The sequence below is a fragment of the Urocitellus parryii genome, chromosome 8, assembly GCF_045843805.1.
Source record: "Urocitellus parryii isolate mUroPar1 chromosome 8, mUroPar1.hap1, whole genome shotgun sequence".
Lineage (NCBI taxonomy): Eukaryota > Metazoa > Chordata > Mammalia > Rodentia > Sciuridae > Urocitellus > Urocitellus parryii.
The window spans coordinates 101,640,252-101,664,913 of NC_135538.1; the positions used below are offsets into that span (position 1 = coordinate 101,640,252).

Below are 24,662 nucleotides of genomic sequence, written 5' to 3' on the forward strand. Positions count from 1 at the left end.
TCCTCTCTCCATGTTATTGTGGGTCAGCTTCCACATATCAGAGAAAACAGTCTCTTTGGGTTTTTAGGGCCAGTTTATTTCACACAGCATGATAGTCACCAGGTACATCTGTTTGCTAGTGAATGTCATAAAGTCATTCTACTTTATGGCTGAATAATACTCCATTGAGTATATATATTGCATTTTCTTTATCCATTCATGTGTTGAAGGGCACCTAAGTTGGTTCCTTAGCTTAGCTATTGTGAATTTTGTGCTATAAACATTCATGTGGTCCCATCACTCCAATATGTTGATTTTAATCTGTTTGGGTATATGTCAAGGAGTGGGATAACTGGGTAAAATGGTGGTTCCATTCCGAGTTTTCTGAGGAATATCCATACTGTTTTCTAGAGTAGTTGCACCAATTTGCAGTCCTCCCAACAATGTATGAGGGTACCTTTTTCGACACATCCTCACCAATATTCATTGTTAATTGTATTCTTGAAAACTGCCATTCTGATTGGAGTGAAATGAAAGCTTAGTGTCATTTTAATTCTTATTTATATAATTGCTAGAGATGTTGAACATATTTTGGCCATTCATATTTCTTATTCTGAGAAGTGTCTATTCAGCTCCTTGGCCCATTTATTCTTTGGAATATTTGCTGTTGTTTTTTGGTGCCAGGTTTTTAAAGCTCTTTATATATTCTGGAAATTAATGTTCTACCTGAGGTACATAGAAGATTTTCTTCTATTAAACATAAACATTTTCTAAGCTTTCAAAAAATATTTAAACATCAGCAAACCAACAACAAAAACAATCTAAAAGGGCTTTTTGCTAGTATTATAGTCTAAGCCAAGGTTAGGAATTGCCAGAGCCTACAGCTGCTGATGGGTGAGTAAAATATAAAGTACATCCTGGGATACCAAATATTACTGATAAATGATGAACAACATAAGGTGTTAAGTTCTCCAGAAGGTCAAGGAATTTGTTTTACTATGACTATTACTGGCCAAGCAAAATGCTACTTGAATTCATCCTCAACCAAAGGCAACCGTGATTTGACCGAGAAGACTCTGCAAGATCAGGGTCTAAAGAAAGTATATATTAAAGTGGAAAGGAAAAGTAATTTTTAGGAACTACTAAGAAATGCACTTAAGAGTAAGTGAGGTTCCTGAATTGTTCTGGCCTTCTGTCTGGTCATGTGACCTTCTATAAATGCAACAGAGAACTAAAACATGGGGATGGCCAATCTCAGATTTTTAGTCTCTAACATACTGATTTAAAATAAATGTATTTTCTTTATTCATTATCCAGCCTCATGTATTTTGTTATAGCAACAGAAAAGGACTATATAAATAAATTTAATTTATACACATACATTTAAATATGTATATAATTCCCCAGAGCCTTTTTGCAGAAAGACACCAGGAAGCTGCTATCTTGATGAGGCAAAACAATTCTAATCTTATGTGATTCTTATAATTTGATTTGAATGACAAATACATTGAGAAAAGAAGAATAAGTGACCTTGGTTTCAACAAATTTCTTTAGCAAGAAATTATAAGGGACCCCGGAAGCATAATTCACCTCCAAATAATATTTTATTAATACATGAAGTCTTATCATTGTGGATATATAAAGTCAGACTTTTACAGAAAATGGTGAGAATTTTGAGATTTGGAAGAGCAACATGGTCCCTTGGAGAATTTCTAATTAGGTTATTTTTACATTGTGTTTCTCCATAGTGCCCAAGGGTACTGACGAGTTGGATCCCAGAACACCACAGTTTTAAAAGTTTTAAAATAACTGATTTAGAACTATAACCTCATCTTTCAAAGTCCAGTGATTTCCTTTCTACTACTTTATGATCTTTGGGAAGTTATTCAAGCTTTATTTCCATTTCTGTATCTTCCTTCCTTCTTTTCTTTAATTCCTTAAGGGGAGAAAATAATAACTTAATCAGGTAGTTTTGAGTTTTAGAAGATAGCATATGTAATTACCAAAGAGTATGGTTCAGACTAAGACTAACAGATAATTATATTACAATTATTATTACTTGTAATCAACTAATGCTAAAACTCATGCTAATTTTTTAAAAATAAATTGTGGCTGAGGACTAGTGCAGTAACAAACAACTTCAACACTTGATAGCACAGCACACCTTACTGATTTGGGGAGGAATTTCTAAATTCTGTGTAGATTTGGCCTGCATGAAGTTGCAAGTGTTATATTCGGTAAGTATGGTTTCTTTTAACTATTTTTTTCTCACATATTTGACACTTGGAGTTTCCAAAATAGTAATACTTTGAAGAAGAAGTCCTTGGAGGAAGAGTCTCATTAATAATGCCATGTGGTATAAAAGTAAAGAAAACCATTTATTAAAATACATCCATGTATTCCCACCTCTCCTGATATAAATTCTGTGGACAAGCAAGATATAAAATTAAGATTTATGCATTTGAATCTATTTGCTAGATTGATAGTTTTCAAAAAAAATTTTTTCCACATAAACCTTTTGTTTTAATAAAGAATAATCATGGCTTAGATTTCAATAATACTTACAGATGAGAAAAACTTCTAGGTCCAAGTAAGTAACAATGAAGGTACTACTACTGGAGGAAGTGCATGACCACATATGATTTACATCTACAGAGCAAGGAAAACCATGCACACTGCCCTGTAGACAAGGTAACAAAAATAACCAAAAAGAGTAGGAGACTCAAAGTGTGTGCAATGTCATATGACCCCTCCCCTTCATGCTACAGAACAAAATGATATGTCTGTAGTGCTTCAGATGAACTAAAAGTGGGTTTGATCACACTGAAGGAACCTACCATTGTTAACATCTGGCCAAGGGTGTTAACTATGGAAAGGCAGACATTAATAAATACAGAGCAATGTCAGAACAGCAAAGAGGAATCTACAGACTCTTTCTTCTTCAGAAGTGGAATGGTAGATGAATTCCACCCCTCAAAGTTATAGTCCAAAAATTTTCTATTGGTATTTGCACCAAACAAGGCATCATCTGCTGAGCTATGAGATTGAACTGGATTTCCAGAGTATTGGTAACCTTTATTTTATGATTACCATAATAGATCTCAACTCTACCAGCTATTTCCTCAGGCAGGTAGGCCTCCAAATCAATTATGATATCCACATCTTTCTTGGCAGCAATTCTTTACATAGGAATCCCTTTTTCATACTGCAGCCTTTACGAGACAGAAATCTGGTTTCTTACAGTGAACAATCATTCAGGACCAATCCATCCAGCACCAACTGTAACCTGGTTCTTTTAGCACATTACTAATTCTGTTTCGCTTCATTCAGTAAGTCAGTGATAAGGTCAATTCTCACTCTGAGGACTTTGAACCTCCCTTGATTCATCATATTGGATATCTGAATTTTTTTCTGCAACTCTATCTATATTTCTTTCTTCTAAAAGTAATCTGTAATCTTCAGCCTTTAGGCTTGCACAAGATGTCCTTTCTCAATGTTGGACTCAGTTCTTTATTTACATCTATTTTTTTGTATTTGTTCATTGATTTCTTGTTAAATGGAAACCATCATCTACATAACCTGCTTCTGCCCACTGGCATTGAGAGCCACCGGGGGTATAATGCTAGGCTGGTGGGCAATTGGCTCCAGCTCAGGTATGAAAGAGAGTGGTGGAAGGTTTGGGCAAGTAAAACAGGCACAGGTTCTGGCTTTTAAATATTTATTCTCTTAAAATTTTGACATAATTCATAAAAATAAATTTAGTCATTTTAAGGTATACAATTTAGTGGGTTTTAGATATGCAAAATCTTGTTATAAGCATTGTCATTGCTTAATTCTGGAACATTTCCATCAATCTAAAAAGAAACCTCAGCTTAGCAGTCAATACCACATCCCTCCTCCTCAAATCCCTGGAAATTACTAATCTATTTTTTGCTTCTTTAGATTTGAATATTTAGGAGACTTCATAGAAATGAATTCAGAAAATATGTGGCCTTTTGTGTCTGATTTAAGTCACTTAGCATAATACATTCAAAACTCACCCATGTCTTAGCTTCTTCCTTTCTGAGGCTGAAAAATAGTCCATTGTGTGTGAGGTGGGTATGATGATGCATGCCCAGATCCTGGAGCCTTGGAAGGCAAGGCAGGAGGATTGCAAGTCCAAGGTCAGTCTCAGCAATGTAGTGAGGCCCTAAGCAATTTACAAGACATATATATATATATATATATATATATATATATATATATATATATTGCCAATTATAAAAAATGCTACTATGAATATCTCTCTGTAAACTTTACTGTGTGAAGTAAAGTTGTATGCAGTCATAAAGAAGAACACAATTATTTCATTTTTAGAAAAACGGATGGTACTGGAGAACATCATGTTAAGCAAAATAAGCCAGACTCAGAAAGCCAAGGGTCCTACATTTTCTCTAATATGTGAAAGTTATAAAAATATTTGAAAAGTGGATTTTCATGAAAAAAAAGAAGGGAGTCTGAAGAGTAGAGATGTGGATTGGTAGGGGGGAGAAAGGAGGTACTGGGCAATGAAATTGATCAAATTATTTTATGTACATTTGCAAATATATCACAATGAATTCCACATTTTTGTGTAATTATAATGTACTAATTAAAAAGAAAGAGAGAGATAAAAGCACTGAGCTTAAAAAATGTGTGAATATTACTTTCAAGGTTTTTGGTCATATATCTATCAATGAATTTCTTTAAACTTGTAACTTTTGAGTGAGTTCCACAATTTTTTTCCCAGTGACTGCACTATTTTACAATTCCACCAGCAATGTATGAGGATTCCCATTTTCTGTTGTTTCTCTTTTTAAAAACATTTCCTTGAGGATTAAATTCAGAGCCTCATGCTATGCACAGTTACTATCATTGAGCTACACCCCCAGCTTAGTTGTCTTTTTTTTTTCTTTTTTTTGTGGGGAGAAGGAATACCATGGCTTGAACCCAGAGGAATTTGACCCTGAGTTCACATCACTGAGTCACATCCCTAGTCCTATTTTTCATTTTATTTAGAGACAGGATCTCACTGTTTTTGCCTCGATTTTGCTGAGGCTGGCTTTGAACTGGAGATCCTCCTGTCTCAGCCTCCTGAGCCACTGGGATTACAGGTGGGCGCCACTGTGCCTTGCTGTTGTTGATTTTTAATAGACATTCTAATGTGTGTGATATAACTTCTCAGTATGGGTTTTAATTCACATTTCTCTAATGTCTAAAAAAGTTGAGCATATTTTATGTGCTAATTGTCAATTTGTAGATGTTCTTCGAAGAATCTTCAAATGAAATATTTTGCTAATTTTTTGTATTAGGTTATTTGCTTTATTATTGTTGAGTTTTAAGTATTACTTTTATATTCAGTATACTAGATTATTTTTGGATGTATAACTTGCATAAAACTCTATCCTGTACTATGTCTTTCAACTACTATGACAGTGACCTTTGAAGGACAAAGATTTCTATGTGGATGAAGTTCACTTAATTATTTTATGTCATTGCTTTTGATTTTGCTTTTAAATACAGGAATTTGGCTGGAAAAGGTTGAGCATGCTCATAATCCCAGGGGCTCAGGAGGTTGAGACAGGAGGATATTGAGTTCAAAGATAGCCTTCTTTCTCCTTTTATCAGTGAGATCCTGTCTCTAAATAAAATACAAAATAGGGCTGGGGATGTGGCTCAGTAATGGAGTGCTCCTAAATTCAAACCCTAGTACCAAAAACAACAACAACAACAACAAAATACAGGAAGTCATTACTTATTTCAAGGTAATGAAGATTTACAACAGTTTTTTCAAAATCATTGGTGTAGTTTTAATTTGAATTATGTGTTTTTCACTGAGCTAATTCTTGTATATAGTTTGAGGTCAGAATCAAAATTCATTCTTCTTCATATAGCTATCCACTTATCTCCTCACTCTGTCTTGCAGAACTAATCTTCCACCAGAGAAATATTTTGGCATTCTTATAACTATCAATTTACATGACTTATGGGTTTATTTCTGGTCTATAAATTCTATTCCATTGCTCTTTTGTATCTGTCCTATGCCACTGGGCACCACTTGATCTCTGTGACTTGGTAATACATTTTGAAAGTAAGAAGTACGAATCCTACAAATTCATTTTTCATTTTAAAAATCATTTTGGCTACCTGAGGCTGCTTCCTCTTCCATCTACATGAACTATATTTCAAAAGTTTTGGTCTATTGTGATTTTCTTATCATTCATCTTAAGTATATTATGTTTTACCTTTGTTTCACTTTTGAACCATTATTTAATTTTCACATTTGTGAATTTTTCTAATATTATCCTATTGTTGATTTCTGATATAGTCAGAGAAAACACTTCACATAATTTCAGTTTTTAAAATATTTTATACTTGTTTTGTTACCTGATATCTGGCTACCTTGGAGAAATTTTCATACTCACTTAAGAATTAATATTTCACATTTGATGGGTAGAATGCTTTACAGATGTCTACAGGTCTGGTTAGTTTATAGTGTTATTAATTGTTTCTGTTTCTTTACTGACCTGCCTAGTTGAATATGTTATCAAAAGTGGGATATGAAGTTCTCCAACTATTATTATACTTGTTGTGTATTTCTGACTTCAGTTTTTTAATTTTTTGCTTTATGTATTTTGAGTTTCTTAGCTAAACAAATGTTTTACTGTACCTTTCTGATGGATTGGTTGTTTAATCATTAAATAATGCCTTGTCTTTGGCAATCACTTTTGTCTAAAAGTTTATTATGTGTGATATTATTGTAGTCCTTCCAGTTCCCTTTGGTTAATGGTTGTGGGATAATCGGATTTCTTCATCTATCCTTTTAACATAATCAACTGGCAAGGAATAAATGGTTTCAGTGTTAGAGATTTATTTACCTTTTAAAAATATTTGCCAAAAACTTTAGAACTTCATTTTTAGTATTCTGAATGGACTGTGACTACCATAGGATAACTTAGAAATCACTAACAATTCTGAATTTTACTGCTTCATAATATATGTGTGAATAAACATTACATGATATACATAATGTATATTGAAGTGGTCTTTCTTTTATCAGCTGTTGCTGAATTTTCATTTGTTTTCTTTCCCAGATAGTTATCATAGTTAAATCACTTTCCACACATGATTTAATTCAAACTTCTCCATTTGTATTTTATAATATAAGCATTTGTTGTAAAGTATAACCATTGTCAGGTAAGTTTATTTTTCTTGATTTTACTTTCCTCATCTGTATCATAAATGAATTTAATTAAAACCTCTAAACAGCTTCCAATTCTTTATTTATCCATGACACATATTCTGTAAATCTCCAACACTTTCTTGTATTTTATACAATGAATGAGTCATATTACCTAGAGGGATATAAGGCCCCTTTAAGTACTATTATTAGCATTCCAGAAATTATTAGAAATGAAAATGGTTGGCCTCTGTTCCAGACCTATTAAATCAAGGCAGGAGATGCCCTGAAATCTGGATTTATCAAGCCCTTCAGAGGATTATAATGCAGTTATTGTTTAAGAGTCACTGTCTTAGAAATGCCATAGAGAGAATTGATTGCTTTCTCTTTACAGCATGAGTTTCTATTTAATGGCACAAGCTGCCAGCTCTTGTTAATGTATGTTATATAATCAAAATTACAGGTATGAAAACTGAATTAGAGATCACTGTCACTTCCATAAAAAGTTATAATATTAGAAATGCTTGACTTGGAATTTTGAGTTTGAATGGCTTATTACAAGAAACTCATAAATCATAATAACAAATCTGGTGTATAGAATACTTCCCAGATTCATTAGTGAATCTATTATTTCCAGATCATGTTATGCTTTTAAAAATGCATATTATATAATTGAAATAAATCAGTTAACCATCCTGATTCTCATGATTTTTATTTGTGAAACAAAAGTGATCTTAATGAAAACTTCTAGCTCTAAAATTCTATGATTCAGACATTCAACAACTTTAGGAACATTAAAATATTTAATACTACATATGCCATCTATTTAAGGGTCAGATTCTTTTAACATTTCTGTAAAATCCCTAAAATATTGTGTCTATTTAATGTAACTCAGGTTTTATTTTTATGAAGAAACTTTAAGGATACACTTTTGTGACCACATTCTTTGAATATGGAACTATTCAGCCAGGCATACAAATGTTCTTGCTTTTGATAAGCCTCAGTAGTTAAAACCCTTCCCAGGAGACTCTATAAATAAAGGGGTATTGTGTTTGCTTATTTTAAAACAGCTGACTTGAAAAAAAGATCTGTTGATACTTTCTTCCTAAGAAAGTCTCTACCATGAAGATTCATCTCTTTTTCTTAATTCTGCTCTTTTGTGTCACAATTTTACCAGGTAATATGCAAACATTTGTGGGCTTACTTAGACTAATGAATTTCAGGAGACACCAATTGTTTCATGTTAAAAGCTCGATTTTAATGTAGGGCTTAAAAGACTGCTACGTTAAATTTAATACAGTATTTGAGAGCAAACTTTAAGACAGAAAAAAAAACAGTAGTGAGAAAACCAGTGCAACATGAATAAAATGTTTTTTTAACAGTATTGTATCAATTATACTTTCTTAGTTTTGATGAATGTTACCATGGTTAGTGAGATATAAGGAGAAGCTGGCCTATCGCCTTTGAACCTTACTTGTAAATGCAAAATGATTTTCAAACTAAAAAAAATTATGATCATTGCAGCACTCCCCTCACTTTCATCCTGTAACATTTCACTATAAATTAAACTTGATAGATGTTAATTCTCAGTGGAAAATATTATTGTTATATAATATAATCAGCTGATAAGGGGGTAAATAGTTTAGTGTTTGATCTATTTACCTTTTCTTTCTCTTTAACCGATGCTACAATTTGCAGGAATGTTGAGGAATACTTTGTGCTCAAGATATATATTTTTGGTGAGAATTCCCCCCGCCCCAAACTATTCCTTCACACTAGATCAACCTTCTCTTTTTCTGAATTAATGTACAGCATTGATAGCCCAGAAATGAAGTAAGTCTTGGAGATAGAGAAATCATTGTTTCTACTCACTTCCTGTTAGAAAGCTTGAGGTGGAAGGATCATCTCAAGTCTAACCTGTTTGTGGTGGTGACAATGCTTTCAGAACCCATTTACTCACTCTAAGACAATAGCCCTTTTTAGAATTTAAGTGAACTTTTCAAGTCCAACAGAAATCATATTAGACAGCAAAGTGATAAATGTACATTCTCTCATATCAAAAAATCCAACATGACCATCTAAGATTTCACAGATTAAAAAACTGACAAATTATTATTTAAAGAATGCAAGTAGAAAAAATTCTATACAGAGACCAAACATCAAGGAAATTTGAATAACATAGTTAATTTAGTTAACAAAATAACTTCCTTTTTCTATTTCCAGAAATTATTGAAAATTGTTTGAAAATTGTCACCAAAATATAGCATATATTTTGTGTCACAATTTTTATTAGTTATTAGTCTGGATTTTTCCAGCTTTATTTAGAGACAAAATTCATTTGATAGATTCACATAGCTTTCAACATATAATTAATACTTTCTTCTTCTGTTTTAATAATACCTAATGTTAATAGATCACTATAGAAAGCATTTTAATTTTTTGTTACTTTTCTCTATATTATGCTATTATTATACTCTATTATTATACTCTTAATAATAATTTAAATTATTTATGCCTTTATTTAACAAACATAAAAATCACATGCACTGCAGATTGAGATAATTATAACCCACTTAGGAGACATTAAAATGACATAGATTCAAACATCATTGTTAATATATTTTAGTGCAATTTACTTTCAAAATAAAGTTACTATTTATTTTGGTTATACATTGACCAAACTTTTATATAATTCCTACTATTACTCATACAAAAATCTCCAAGTATAATATCATAACAGGCACTCATATTTATTTTATTTTGAAATGCTAATTACAAGCTGTGGTAAAAATTATATAATTTAGTTTGCTATGCATCTCATATTTTATTCAGGAAAATCATAAGTAATATTTAATGAAGAATTCAAAATTTTCAGAATCAATCCATGTTTTAATGTCAATAATTACTTCATATAAATAAAAGCAAGTCTATTAAAATCTGAGCTGCACTTAAAAAGAAAAATTAGCCACTTAAATGTAGAATAACTAATATATTTTTATTACATGTTTTGTTACTTCTTATCACATGATTTATATTTTCATTGCTTATTGTTTTAAATATTCTATAATTAAATTTATTTACTGGCTGTATGACATTAAATGGTAACTTTTATATGGGGAAAAAAAAGAAATCACCAAGCTAAAGATTAGAAGAGGCATGACACGGATTATAGAAACTAAAAACCTTAATAAAGCTGTTAGGATCCTTTCACCTTGTAGCTCACCAACACATGACAATTGAACTAAACTGAGTAAAAACAAATCTATGGATGAACCCTGTCAAAGCACCTCAGTTAGTTTTACATTTCACCCTCAGTCTTGTAGATGGTGAAAATTCCCATCCAACACTGAGGTGTAAGAACAGTCAGACAAGTAAAAACCTACAAAATTCTTTGAAAAGATAACTAGATAGAAGTCCTTAAATTTTTAAAGCAATGAAATTTCCATTTAAGTAATTTATCTTATTCATGCACAGAAAGTCTAGAACTAGAATATTGTGCCACTGTCATGTTTCTTTCACTTTATCTGCAAATTGAAAAATGTGTTATTGTCAATGCCCACTTCTCTTTGAATCTGTAATGCACTTTGACTCTCATGCACTGTGAATATGAGATAGTATATTTTTGCACTGAAAAAAAGACATGATTCCCACCCCGCAATGCCAATGAGGTTATTGCTAACCTAAATAATGGGAAGCAGGTGAATAAAAATAAAAAGAAATTGTAGGTTAAAACAGTTCACCCCATTCCGGATTATATATTAAGTGGTACTTCATATAATATTTAAATAAATTCTGACACATTAGAATGTTATAAAATGTTATCAGTTACTTGTGAATGATACATATGAAGTTGTATGAGAAACAGAGAGTGAAATTACTTTCTTTAAATCCACAGCAGAACTAGAGAAAATGTGGTATTTGAGCCCTATGTTTGTAGACAAAGTCAGTATTTATTCATTTGGCTTTTCACAGTATCGCTGGATCAATGTCTCTCAGTGAGGAGTGATTTTGCATCCAAGGAGACATTAGGAAATGTCTGGAGGCCTTTCAGATTGTCACAACTGGTATTACTGGCATCTGCTGGGTAAAAGACAAGGATGCTGCTAAATACCCTGCAATTACAGGACAGCCCCCCAGGACAAAGAATTCTCCAACTCAAAAGGTCAATGTTTCTTACAGTGAGAAACACTGCCTTAGAGCCTGGTATAGAGTGTGTGTTTATCTTTGGATTAGACAAAGAGGGATGAAGGGAGAGAAGGGAAAATGGGAATAAGAAAGACAGAATGAATAAGACATACCTTTCCTATGTTCATATATGAATACACGACCAGTGGAACTCCACCTCATGTACAACCACAAGAAAGGTATCTTGCATTTCACACACACACACACACACACACACACAAAAACACAAACACACAAACAGCACTAGGTATATACACAAATGCATATATATATATATATATATATATATATATATATATACCCCATATGTGCATACACTATCTATAGATAGAGAGTACATAGAACATATTTACAAGACACTAGTTGTAGTTTTGCTTCTCTTCATATAAAAAGGATCAATCTATAGGACATATTTTCCAGTATCATCAGAATATACTCAGGACTTCACCAACAAATTCCTCACTAATTTTTCATAATTGATGAGGAGAAGAATGTGAGGAGAGAACCAGGGGTTAGCAGACATTGTGCTAGAAATAAAGTGCATAATAAATATTCTAGGTTTTATGAATTTTAGGTTTTATCTTAACTGTATCAGTGTAATGCAAAAGTAGTTGTACAATAATATATTAATAAGTGATTGTCAATCAAATCATTTACGAGAACAGGAAGCCAGCTGAATTTGGTCTCCTGTCCATAGTGAGTTCATTTGTAATAAAAAATTGTAGCAATATAAACCATGATCGGGAGAAATCATTTTTAAATCACTTCAATTTCAGAAACAGTTTGGTGAAGTAAGAAAAAGGTAAGAATGCAATGATAATTTTAGAAATAATGTAATGACCAATTATGGCTATGTCATCCAGTTACTCCCATTTTTTTTGTTTGTTTGTTTATCACAGCTATCCTTAGGTATAAGTCTAGGTTAGATTACTTCTTCAAGAAAATAAACCCCAAAATATACAGGAGTGTTATGAGAATGTAGATGAATCTCTTAGAATTGCCAATCTCTAAGGCCCAGGTATGGTGGTACACACCTGTAATCCCAGTGGCTTGGGAGGGTGACAGGAGAATCACAAGTTCAAAGCCAGCCTCAGCAATGCAGAGGCGCTAAGAAACTCAGTGAGGCCCTGTCTCTAAATAAAATACAAAATAAAGCTGGGGATGTGGCTTAGTGGCCAAGTGCCCCTGAGTTCAGTCCCCAGTACCCACCTACAAAAAAAAAAAAGAATTGCCTCTCTCTCAATATTTTTGAAAAGTGAAATCAACCTGTAGCCAAAATTGCTAGAGGTAGAATTCACAAAGCATGATATGCCAGTTAGATAATGTTTGAGAGAGCAGGAAAAGGACCACATAAATGCATTAGGATGAGTGCAGAGACAAATCCTGACAGATGATAAGTTATGATCAAGTTTTTATACTTGACTTTGGGGACTGTACTTGAGTTTCTGTCCAGTCACTTGTAAGGCAACAGTCAGAACACTCAGCTTGAATCCAAGACATTTTCTGACTTCTAGGATGTTCCTTGCACAAAGGGAGAGTAAACTCACTTAAATTTTCCCCAGCAGGTGAAAATTTTCACTCTGTGATTTTTTTCTTCTGGGACTGTCTACTTTTAAAAAAATGGATATTTCATAGCTAGCTTGCTAATTCCAGTCATTCTTTCCTTCTTACAGCCAGAAAGAGATATCCTGAGTATGGTAGTTTGGATTTGAGGAGAGAGTGCAAAAGGAGTAATGGTCGATGTAAAAATCAATGCCTTGAGACTGAAATTAGGATTGCTTTCTGCATAAGACCTGGAACACGTTGCTGCATACATAGTTAAGAATGACAGAAGAAAAGAGACACTGCTCCAAGAAGAGAGAACCAGTGTTACTAAGTCTTTTCATAACATCTTTCAAGGCCTCTGTGTCTCTATAAAACACAAGGAATTAAATAAATTTTAATATTGAACTATTCAGAAGGACTCTATCACAAACATATCTGGTGCCTTTACACTACATTTTTTTTCTCTTCATTTCTTGGTACCAGAAGTAAGCAAAATTTATTTTGTGGGTGTCCCTCAACAACTACTCAAATATTTATGTGCCCTCTAATAGTTAGCTTAAGTAAAATTGTGGAAAACCCTAGGCCAAAGGTCAAGGAAGTGGGGAAGTATATTTTTTGAGATGCAAGCTTCCAATAGAAATGTGCTATCATTTTAATATACTACTCTATCAATTACCTCATTAAAAAATAGAAACCCACTGGGATTTGGAGACTAGACTTGGAGAGGGAGTTCTTTCTGGTGAGAGACACAGGGCTAAAGGGAGAATATCACTAGATTGTAAGAATAAAAGAACAGAGAAAGATCAAAACAAGCACTGATTTCTACTTTTATTATTTAGTAGAGAAATTGGAGAAGGAAAGGAAGAGAAAAATTTCAGAAAGGAGAAGAAATGTACATAAATAAACATTTAGATTAGGAACTCAGAAACTTTGGCTAATAATTTAATTCAGATCTTCATTCCTAAGAAATAATTCTGTCTGAGGAGATACAGAACAAAGCAAGGAGCAGTAACCTTCACTTTCCAAATTCACTCTGCCCCAGTTTCTTTCCTACTGCCCCTGAAGACCCACAGTAGTTTTTCCTGCTGGACTCAGTGCCATGTACTTTTTTTCCAAAAAAAAAAAAAATGCTAATATCTTCTTTTAGTTTTTTAAAAAAATTTTTTTAGATATTGACGAACCTTTATTTTATTCATTTATTTATATGCAGTGATGAGAATTGAACCCAATGCCTCTCGCATGCTAGACAAGAGCTCTATCACTGAGCCACAAACCCAGCACCTAATACCTTCTTTTATGAGCTTAGCTTATAGTCATCTATATTAACTCAAAATTCTTAAAAAGCATAACAATTCAAGAACAAAGCAATAAAAAATTCCACAGATGAATCCCTTTCCCCCAAAATAAAGTTGAACATTATTTTGGAAAATTAAAGAGGAAATTTTTTGAATACATACATGTGGTATAGACTTGGACTCAGAAAAAAATAATAAATAAAAAATATTCATATTTTTATTATAACATGTCTATGAATTCCTTCTATTCTCCAAATGCAGATATTAGATCTAAATATGTTCATAGTAAACATTAGATATAAAGTGATATGCATGTGGAAATAAGCTTTACCTATACAAGTAAACACGCACACACACACACACACACACACACACACATCACATAAGGAACTTATTTTTAGTGTTTTCTTTTAATGACCGTAAGATTTACATTATGAAACAATGCTGTATGAAACAATTAGAAACGTTATGAAACAATTAGAGCTGTATGTATATTTCACATATTTTAATTCTTGTAATAGATTATTCAATGTGTTCTCTTGCAATATAAATATTTTCAAAAGTACTTTTATAATATTTACTTATGAAAGGGTTGTTCAATCCTATATGCATTGGTATTTTGGTCTGTACAATTCTGTTCTAGCAGCCATCTGGTGCACTGTCTGTTTAGCAGCAGGATATTGTCCAGCATCCCTAGCCTATGCCCACTTAGATGCCAGTCACACCACTTCCCTTTATTGTGAAAATAAAAAGAAATGTCTACCTTGCCAAATATCTTTTGGGGGGCACAAAATTCACACCTGATTGAGGACGATTGATTTACTCAGCAAAGCTATTGTTCTCACAGAAATTAAAATTAAAATGGAAACAATAATCAGTAACATTGTCAGATATCTGAAAAAAAAATTTGTGTCTTATAAGAATAATTATCTACTGAGAATTTCAGTATATTATTATACTTATGCTAGAGATGACATATTGTAAGAATCAGCCTATGTCAAGAAGGTGGTCAGTTACAATTACCTATTTGAAATGAGAGTTTGATTATTAGTTATCTTACCCAAGTAGAGACTGAGCCATCATTATCCCAAGACTTCCAAGAAGTGCAAGACTTAATATTTTATTCACATAGGGAAAATAAGAACTTGGTAGGTTCTACCAAGAAGTTGAAGAGAACTGTTCTAGTAAATACTGGAGACACCTATACACATACCACGAGGCAGTGCCAATTCAGTATACATGCCCTCATTCTTCAGTGCTTACCAGAGAGAGGCCAAAACTCTCTCCACCACTGAGCTGTTTCCTTGTGTAGTCTAGTGAACACTCAAGCCAGCATCCTCTGCCTTCAGCTCAAGAAAAACAAAACAAAACAAACAAACAAAAGATACATTAGAAACTAAAAGGAGAATGTGAACCTGTATACATCACTCATGAAAATGATGTTTTTTACCTAAGGAACTGGTTTGACTGATCACAAACTGAAATTTCGGTAATATTCAATTTCATTGAGATAAAAATTGAATAAGATATAGAATATTCTCCAAAATGTTCAAAGTCATTTCATAATACATACATACACACACAAATACATAAACACTGCCTTCAACATATCTTCACTGATTTATTTATGCATTCAATAAACATTACTTGAGCATTTATTACATATCAGAAAGAGTGCAGTAAAGATTGGTACACATCAACAAACATACCAAACAATATTCCTCATATTTGTGGAGCTCATATTATAGTGGATAGAGACAAATATAAACAGTATGATGGATAAACAAACTGATGTACATTAAAAGTACATTAAAAGGTGATACCTGTTATAGGAAAGAAATCAGAACAGTGTGACAAGAACTCAAAATGCTGGTGGGCTGAAATAAGTTTAAAAGAAAAATTTTTATGGGGAAATATTGAGAAGTAGAATTTGAGCAAAAGGTTGAAAGCAGTGGTCATGGGAGCTATTCTGAAATTTGGGAGCTATGCCTGAGATGTAAAAAGTGCTGGGGTATATTTCCTAGAAGAGGAAATGACAGAGGAAGTATATTGACTGCTTTCCACAGAATTTTGGAAATTAGAAAGGACCTTAATTTTTATGCTGAGAGTAATTATGGATTTAGCCAGAGGATAAATATTATTTTAATTTTGTTTTAAAAAGACATCTTTAAAGTGCTTACATGAGTTAGGAGGTTATTTAAATAATACAAGTAATAAGTGGTGGTAGCTCAGTCCAAGGTAATACAAATAAGAATAATTAGGGGTGGTTGTATTGTGCATGTGTTAAAGATAGAGTTAGCCTGAGTACATGAGAGGTGGAACTTTGTGAGACAGAGAGGACAATCTAAATTCAAGATTTCTTACCTGAGCATTTGGAAAGATTGAATCTTGACATTGACTAAGATGGGAAGAATAACAGATGGAACAAATTAATGTTGGAATAGTTTTTCAATTTTGCATATGAATCAGATATTTGTTAGATTTTACAAGTGGGAAAGAGAGTTAGAAAATCAGTAATCTGGCTTAGTTGAATCTAATAATCTTTTGAGTTCACAAGAGGGAGTTGCAGCTTCTGTACAAATTAAAGCATAAGTTTTTCATTAGGCTGTGGAGAATCTATCTTCACTAACACGAAGGAAGGGAGGATGCTCATACGCAGATGCCGACAGGTATGTAAATTGGGTGGCAGAAATCTATAGGAAGTGCCTTAGGATCTTCCACTGGATCATCAAGGTAGGAAGCAAGATCATTAGCTCTGAGTCAAGATGGGTAAGGATATTATAGAATTGTGAGGAGAGAAGAGAATGTAATATAATCATATAAAAGAGTAGAAGGCTGAATAGATTATTGGTGTTGTTTACAACAGTCATATTTCCTGTACCTTCATCTCCTTCCTGCATTTTTTGTGTCTTGTTATATCTTTACCAATTATACCTCACTATAACTTTTGAAATTTCACAGAAACTTCTATTTAATGAAGGAACCCAAATCCCATGGGCTAAATAATTTTCTCAAAAGAGCATAATTAATAAATAGAATATCTACAAAGGACTATTAGATTTTGAAAGATAATGTCCTTTCAAACTTCAAACTGACCATGGTTTTATTCCTGCCTTGATCACAACTTGTATCCACCAAAAGCAGACAGCTTCTGAAAATACCTCTTGTTCTCAACTTTGCTTCTCTATTATCAAGGAGCATCGTGAGGTTGGAGTGGAAATCTTCTGCAGAAAATTTATTTTTAGGAAGTGGAGATATCTGAGTCAGGCATTTGTCCTGGGAGTATGAAGAAACCTCTAATTCCCCAAAGAACTTGGGAAACCTAACACTGAATCCAGTGTTTGGGAGCTACTGAACTTATAACATTCATTAGCCATAAGATTGTCCCTATGTGTAAGAATGCTGAGTTTGTAAAAGATTGTGGTACTCAGTATTTTTCTACCATATTTATGGTACCTTACATTTGCAAAGACTTCCAGAAATCTTTCTGGAATATCAACTTCCTTGATAAAGGTCCCATATTAGCATTAGGTCTTTCATAAAAACTTGTTATAATTGGCCTCATTTTTCCAGTGATGCACAAAATATATAGAAGTATAAGTGGGTGAAAAAGATGATATGTGTCCTTCCTCCAGATAGTCACTTATTTTTATTTCTTTGTGGCATATATCATCTCAAACACTCAAATGTGGATGACATTTACTTAGAAGCATATAGTTCAAACATTGCTTTCATATGTATTATACAACCAGTTTTCATAACAGTACTAAAATATATTATTTTAATTCAAAACTTGTTACAAAACTTTGATTCTACAATGATATATAATTTGTGAATAAATAATTAATACAACAAAATTTGCAATGCATGACTTTTGTTTTCAAATTGTGTGGTTCTGGAGACTTCTTCACAATATCTAGTCCTTCAAATAATGTTAACAACAACATTAGTATACTTTACTATTACTAATGAGTATTATAATGTTATTATTCTCTTTTCTAAATTTAATATGTCTGAAAAATTACCATAGATTTGGGTAATCAATAAGAAATAATGGTCAGAAATGTTGGTTAGTTAAATGTATCCCTATTTTTAAGTGAAATGCAAATATATATAATTTTCATCTCTAAATTATATCAAATATGGTTCTGAAAAGAGGTTACATTTCATCAAAATTTGTCAGTGGTCAGGGACTCTATGCATTGGCTTCCTATACCCTAAGGAAATACATATATTCATGTACAAAGCTCTCTTGACAGTCTCTCTACTTTCACTTCTTTCTGCTCTTTACCAACATCTTCCAGGACAATAAAGTAGCACATTAAAAATCTTCTCTAGTTTCTGTCCACCTTTTAACCTAATGCCTAGAGAATAGTAGGTACTCAAACAAATGCCTGTCATACTGAGTTGAAATGAAACACCTTTCTAAATTTCAATTTGTTTATAGGTAGATAATTAGGTTTTATGAGTAGAAAGTAGATAATTTAAGTCTATTTTTTATGAACAATTTACTTTGTTCAGTTTAGATCAGGTTGTATTTTTTATTTGTTCTAAATAATTATACATGACAGAAGAATGCATTTTGACACATTATACACAAATGGAGCACATCTTCTCATTCATCTGGCTGGACATGGTGCAGAGTCACACCAGCAGTGTAATCATACATGTATATAGGGTAATGGTGTCTGTCTTATCTACTGTCCTTCCCACCTCCACACCCTTCCTCTCCTCTCACTCCCCTCTACCCAATCCAAAGTTTTAAGTCTAATTTTGATTTAACTTATTCTCCAAATGTTAATGACATTAGTTTTCCTGACACTAGTATAATATTTAATATTTAAAATATTTTTGTGATAATTATGTTACCTATATAATTATGCTACATAATTATATTATATATGTGTTTTAATATGTATGTTATAATTATATTATGTCATGCAGATAGGTAGAATGATGGACCCAAGATAATTAAAAATATTCATGAATTTGGAAAAAGAATATAAAGACATAATTGCATCATGATTAAATCCTTAAGATAATAAAACCCGAAAGTAACAAAATCTTTCTCCTTTAATATAGTTGAATATATGAATCCAAAGTAGTGATTTTAGAATCTCAGGACATCTTTCTTTTCATTCTCTTAGATAAATAATAATAATAATAATAATAATAATAATAATAATAATAAATTAGAACACTAATGTGGGGTTTCTTTTTTTATATATATGTAATGTACATCAAAACTTTGTTTCTTTCTATATATAGAAAATAGTTTTCCTAGGATCTCTAGAAGTATTAGTGTGACCACTAGACTCCAATTGTTGTAATGCACTGATTTAGAGGTTAAGATTGAGAAGAAAACATAATTATATTTTATATTTTGTCTGCAAGAACATAAATAGCATAATAAATGCTTTAGAAAATACATATAACTAAGTACCCAATCATATTACACTGTTCATTAAGAGTTAGTGTCAACCAGTGAAAAAGATTGATATATTTGCTCTAGTAGAATGAAAGAAAGTTTCACTTAAAAGTAAGATCTGGAATGGAGAACAAAGCATTGGACAAATGATACTGTGGAAATACAATGAAAATAGGTTTAAAAATTCATAAAATATTAAAGGGAAAATTACATGTCATTAAAAATATAACCATTATTTTAATGAAAGCATAGTAAAGTACATCTAACTTTAATGAACTGAACAGGTAATAGAAAATAAGGTGTCAAGAATCCCTAGGAGCTAGCTGAAGTCCAGTATTGATGTGAGCTGCAAGACAAGTTTCTAAACCTATTTGTGCAAGTGGAATGTTTCTACCGGCGTCACTTCTCACACAACAAACTGTGCCACAACACAACTTGAAGTTTCTTTCTCTCCATATTAACACACTCATGACTCCATGACTGGAACAGATTTACTATCTCCTTAGTTAGATGATCCTCCTATGAATAACGGATTGATAACTTTAGATATGATTCTTAATTGCAGGAAGAAGTGGACTTCCACCAAAGTATAGAATTGAGAGATGCCAAAAAGTGAGAGGAATATGTAAACCATTTTGTGATGATGATGAGTATGATTACGGATACTGCATTAGATGGAGAAATCAGTGCTGCATATAAACTCTGGAAAACAGAAGTACTATTGAGCATCAAATCTGGAACAGAGATGTATCTTATTTAATTCAGACTTGGTAAAAAGAAAATATCTTCAAATTTTCATGGAAATATGCACGTTTAAATTCCAAAACATACATATATATATATATATATATATGTGTGTGTGTGTGTGTGTGTGTGTGTGTGTGTGTGTGTGTACTAAAAAAGTTTAGTCTGTTCATTGGGGGTTTTGTATTTCAGACAAAGCGACATTAATCAAACAGGAAATCAACTACATTCATAATCTTGATATCACAGAAAATCAACTAAGTTCATAATCTTGATATCACCTCTTTATCACCCAGACTCTGAAATTACTTATATGAGTTTCTTTACTCCCTTTCTAATAGGATGCATATGGTTATATTACAAAATTTGACTTTTTGGCTATGTATGCACTAAAAAGCTTCCCCATGTTCGAGGTAGGGAACACACTAATCACTTCCAGAAGTTTCCTTCTATTCCTGTGCACACCTTCCTTCCCATTCTTTTTTTTTTTTGGTCTCCCATCTTCCCAAGCAACTGTTGATTTGTTTGCTTTGGGTTATTAAATATATTGGTTTGCATACAGTTTGTGCTTTTAAAATCTTGATTCCTCTCCTCTTCCTCCTTCTTCCCTTCCTCCTCCTCCCATTTACTAAAGTAAGAAGAAGACACAATCTTCTTTTTGCAGGACTAGGGATGGAACCCAGGGGTACTCTACAACTGGACTACTTTCCCTTTTTGAATTAATTAATTTATTTATTTTAAGACAGGATATCACTAAGTTGCTCAGATTGTCTTGAACTTGTGATTCCCCTGCCTTAGCTTCCTGAGTAGCTGGGGTTACAGGTATCTGCCACCATGCCTGGTTTAAACTCTTTTTCTTTTACTCAGCATATTTTAAAGGTTTATTCATGCTATCACTATAATACATATTTTATTTCCTTTTTGTTGGCTAGTGGTAATCTATTCTATGAATATACCATGGTTTATTTTTTATTCATCTCTTGAAGGACATGCTGATTGTTTTCAGATATTGATTATTGCAAATAAAAGTGCTCTGAATATGCCCGTGAATACTTTATGTGAACATAAGTTTTCTTTTATTCCTCTTGGGTAAATACTTAGGAGTAAAATAGCTGAGGTATGCTAAATGTATGTGTAACTTTTTAAAGAAACTGTCAAACTGCTTTCCAAAGTGTAAGTTTTAACATCTCCCTCAGTAAATATTACAGTTTCTACACATCCTTGACAACACAGTATGGTTGTATTTAATTTTAACATTATAATATCTGTGTAGTTGTATAACATTGTTTCATAATTTAATAACATCAAATAACTAGTTATATTGAGAATTCTTTTGTGCTTAGTTGCTACCACGTGTTTTTTTAATCAAAGGTTTGCTTAAATCTTGCAGATTTTAAAACTGGATTAGTATTTTAATTATTGTTTTGTAAATTTTTGCATTGTCTATATAAATGCCTTATAAAAATACAATTTGCAAATATTTTTATTCTCTCTGTCTCTCTATATTTGGTTTTTCATTCTCTTCACTTGATCTTAGCCAAAAGGCTGAGAAGCAATGGTTTTTCATTCTCTTAATAGTTAATATAAACCAGAAGATCTTCATATTTTTAAAGTTTTAAATATTTTAAATTACATTTATTTTAACTGGTACCTGAAAACATAAAAATTGCACATACTAATGAGGTAACAATGCATTGATACCCAGATACTACATAATGCTAAGTTAGGTTAAACATCTATTTTCTCAAACATTTGTCATTTTTTATGCTAAACACTTTCCAATTCCTTTCTTCTAGCTTTTTGAAATGTACCGTATATTATGGATATCAAATGTCACCCTTCTGTACAATAAATAGCAAAACAGAAAAAAAAGGTGTTCATGTTGAAGTACAATTGTAACTAAGGAATATTTGGCCAAACTTAAAAGAGAGTTTATAGTTGTACCTATTACATTGATGACTATGATGAATTTTTGTTAATTTTAGTACAGAGTATGAAATTTAGTTCAAGTTTATACACATATGGGTTTCTAATGACTTTAGCAACATTTTTTAAAGCTCATGTCTTTTCCCTAAATTTCCCTTTAAGAAATCAATTAAAGGTGTGTATATATGGTTATTTGTCCATCTTGATATCACTAATACCCTGGGTTGATTACAATTGGTTTACACTTAAGCTTGAAATAAATATTGTAATCTTTCACCATTATTTTTTTTCAAAAGTTTAGCTATTCCATGTCATATTAACTCAACAATTAATGAATTAATATCTTTAAAAATCATATAGAGAACATGGCGGCCGGCGAGGAAGCAGCGACTCCAACGTCTCCACTTTAACGGGATATGAAAGACTCATCGAAACAGCTGCAGCCTAGCTACGGAGGAACTTCTAGCATAACTTCCTTAAGAGGAGAGCTGCCGTGAACTGGTAGGTTTACTCGAAGTGACAGGTTGCCCCAGAGAAGTGGATCTTGGAAGGCCACGCGGGCACAGAGGTCTAGTCCCCCAACCATCAGCCGCTCCGGCAGGCGGCTCCCCCTGGAGGCCTAGCTCTCGCCCTGGGAGAAGCGGCCCCACCCGCCCGCTTCCTAACCTGGCGGCCACAGCTACTCAGCGATAAAGGTGCCCACGTGGCGGGTGCAGAAGTTAAGTCCTGCAGACGTCAGCCACCTTTGCAACCCCCGGGAACCCTGAGTGGCTTGGCCCGCCCCACCCGAACCGGCAGTCCTCCGCCATACGGGCTCCCCCGGGAGGCCTAGCTCTCGCCCTGGGAGAAGCGGCCCCACCCGCCCGCTTCCTAACCAGGCAGCCACAGCTACTCGGCAATAAAGGTGCCCACGTGGCGGGTGCAGAAGTTAAGTCCTGCAGACGCCAGCCACCTTTGCAACCCGCGGGAACCCTGAGCGGCTTGGCCCGCCCCGCCCGAACCGGCAGTCCTCCGCCATACGGGCTCCCCCGGGAGGCCTAGCTCTCGCCCTGGGAGAAGCGGCCCCACCCGCCCGGTTCCTAACCAGGCAGCCACAGCTACTAGGCAATAAAGGTGCCCACGTGGCGGGTGCAGAAGTTAAGTCCTGCAGACGCCAGCCGCCTTTGCAACCCGCGGGAACCCTGAGCGGCTTGGCCCTCCCCGCCTGAACCGGCGGCGGGTGCAGAAGTTAAGTCCTGCAGACGCCAACCGCCTTTGCAACCCGCGGGATCCCTGAGCGGCTTGGCCCGCCCCGCCTGAACCGGCGGCGGGTGCAGAAGTTAAGTCCTGCAGACGCCAACCGCCTTTGCAACCCGCGGGATCCCTGAGCGGCTTGGCCAGCCCCGCCCGAACCGGCAGTCCTCCACCATACGGGCTCCCCCGGGAGGCCTAGCTCTCGCCCAGGGAAAAGCGGCCCCACCCGCCCGGTTCCTAACCAGGCAGCCACAGCTACTCGACAATAAAGGTGCCCACGTGGCGGGTGCAGAAGTTAAGTCCTGCAGACGCCAGCCACCTTTGCAACTCGCGGGAACCCTGAGCGGCTTGGCCCGCCCCGCCCGAACCGGCGGCGGGTGCAGAAGTTAAGTCCTGCGGACGCCAACCGCCTTTGCAACCAGCGGGATCCCTGAGAGGCTTGGCCCGCCCCGCCCGAACTGGCAGCGGGTGCAGAAGTTAAGTCCTGCAGACGCCAGCCACCTTTGCAACCCGCGGGATCCCGGAGCGGCTTGGCCCGCCCCGCCTGAACCGGCAGTCCTCCGCCATCCGGGCTCCCCCGGGAGGCCCAGCTCTCGCCCTGGGAGAAGCGGCCCCACCCGCCTGGGTCCCAACCACGCGACCGCAGCTACTCGGCGATAAAGGTGCCCCCGCAGCGGGTGCAGGAGTTAAGTCCTGCTGATACCAGCCGCGTTTGCAAGCCGCCGGCACCCAGTGCGGCTTGGCCCACCCCGCCTGAACCGGCAGTCGGCCTCCACCATCCGGGCTCCCCCGGGAGGCCTAGCTCTCGCTCCGGGAGCAGCCCCCTGCAAGCTAGGCGAACCTTTGACCCATCGGGAGGTTAGGCCCAGCAACCTGCGGAGTGATAGAGGTGCCCCTCGTGCCTGCTGGGTAGGCGGACCTTTGACCGACCAGCAGAGCAGACCTAGGGCCTCCCAGCGTGGTAGACGGATCACACCAATTGGAGGAGGATCACAGCCACTACATTCCCTGCAAGGGTGATTATTCAACTATACAAGAGCAATATAAATAAATAGAGGGAAAATTTCAAAACACAACAGTTTCACCAAGCAGAAAGAAACGCCAGCAGTATGAAAAGACAAGGAAAGAA

General features: G+C 34.9%; 2 protein-coding genes and 1 pseudogene across 2 annotated transcripts; 2 read left to right on the forward strand and 1 right to left on the reverse strand.

Annotated features, from left to right (window-relative positions):
• Positions 1-2,920: 2,920 nt before the first annotated feature.
• Positions 2,921-4,023, reverse strand: LOC113191201 (V-type proton ATPase subunit E 1 pseudogene; annotated as a pseudogene).
• A 4,276-nt stretch (positions 4,024-8,299) lies between these two features.
• On the forward strand, positions 8,300-13,184 carry LOC113191200 (beta-defensin 110). The gene is made up of 2 exons (XM_026400872.1): positions 8,300-8,354; positions 13,036-13,184. Exons 1-2 carry the CDS (start codon positions 8,300-8,302, stop codon positions 13,182-13,184), a joined length of 204 nt encoding a protein of 67 aa, XP_026256657.1.
• A 3,677-nt stretch (positions 13,185-16,861) lies between these two features.
• Positions 16,862-20,329, forward strand: LOC113191199 (beta-defensin 110-like). The gene is made up of 2 exons (XM_026400871.1): positions 16,862-16,871; positions 20,196-20,329. The coding sequence occupies exons 1-2, from the start codon at positions 16,862-16,864 to the stop codon at positions 20,327-20,329; spliced, it is 144 nt and encodes a 47-aa protein (XP_026256656.1).
• Positions 20,330-24,662: the final 4,333 nt, after the last annotated feature.

Coding starts and splice junctions, on each gene's coding strand:
- LOC113191200 (XM_026400872.1), top strand. CDS start 8,300: ATGAAGATTCATCTCTTTTTCTTAATTCTGCTCTTTTGTGTCACAATT. Junction 8,355..13,035: donor TTGTGTCACAATTTTACCAG/GTAATATGCAAA, acceptor TCCTTCTTACAG/CCAGAAAGAGATATCCTGAG.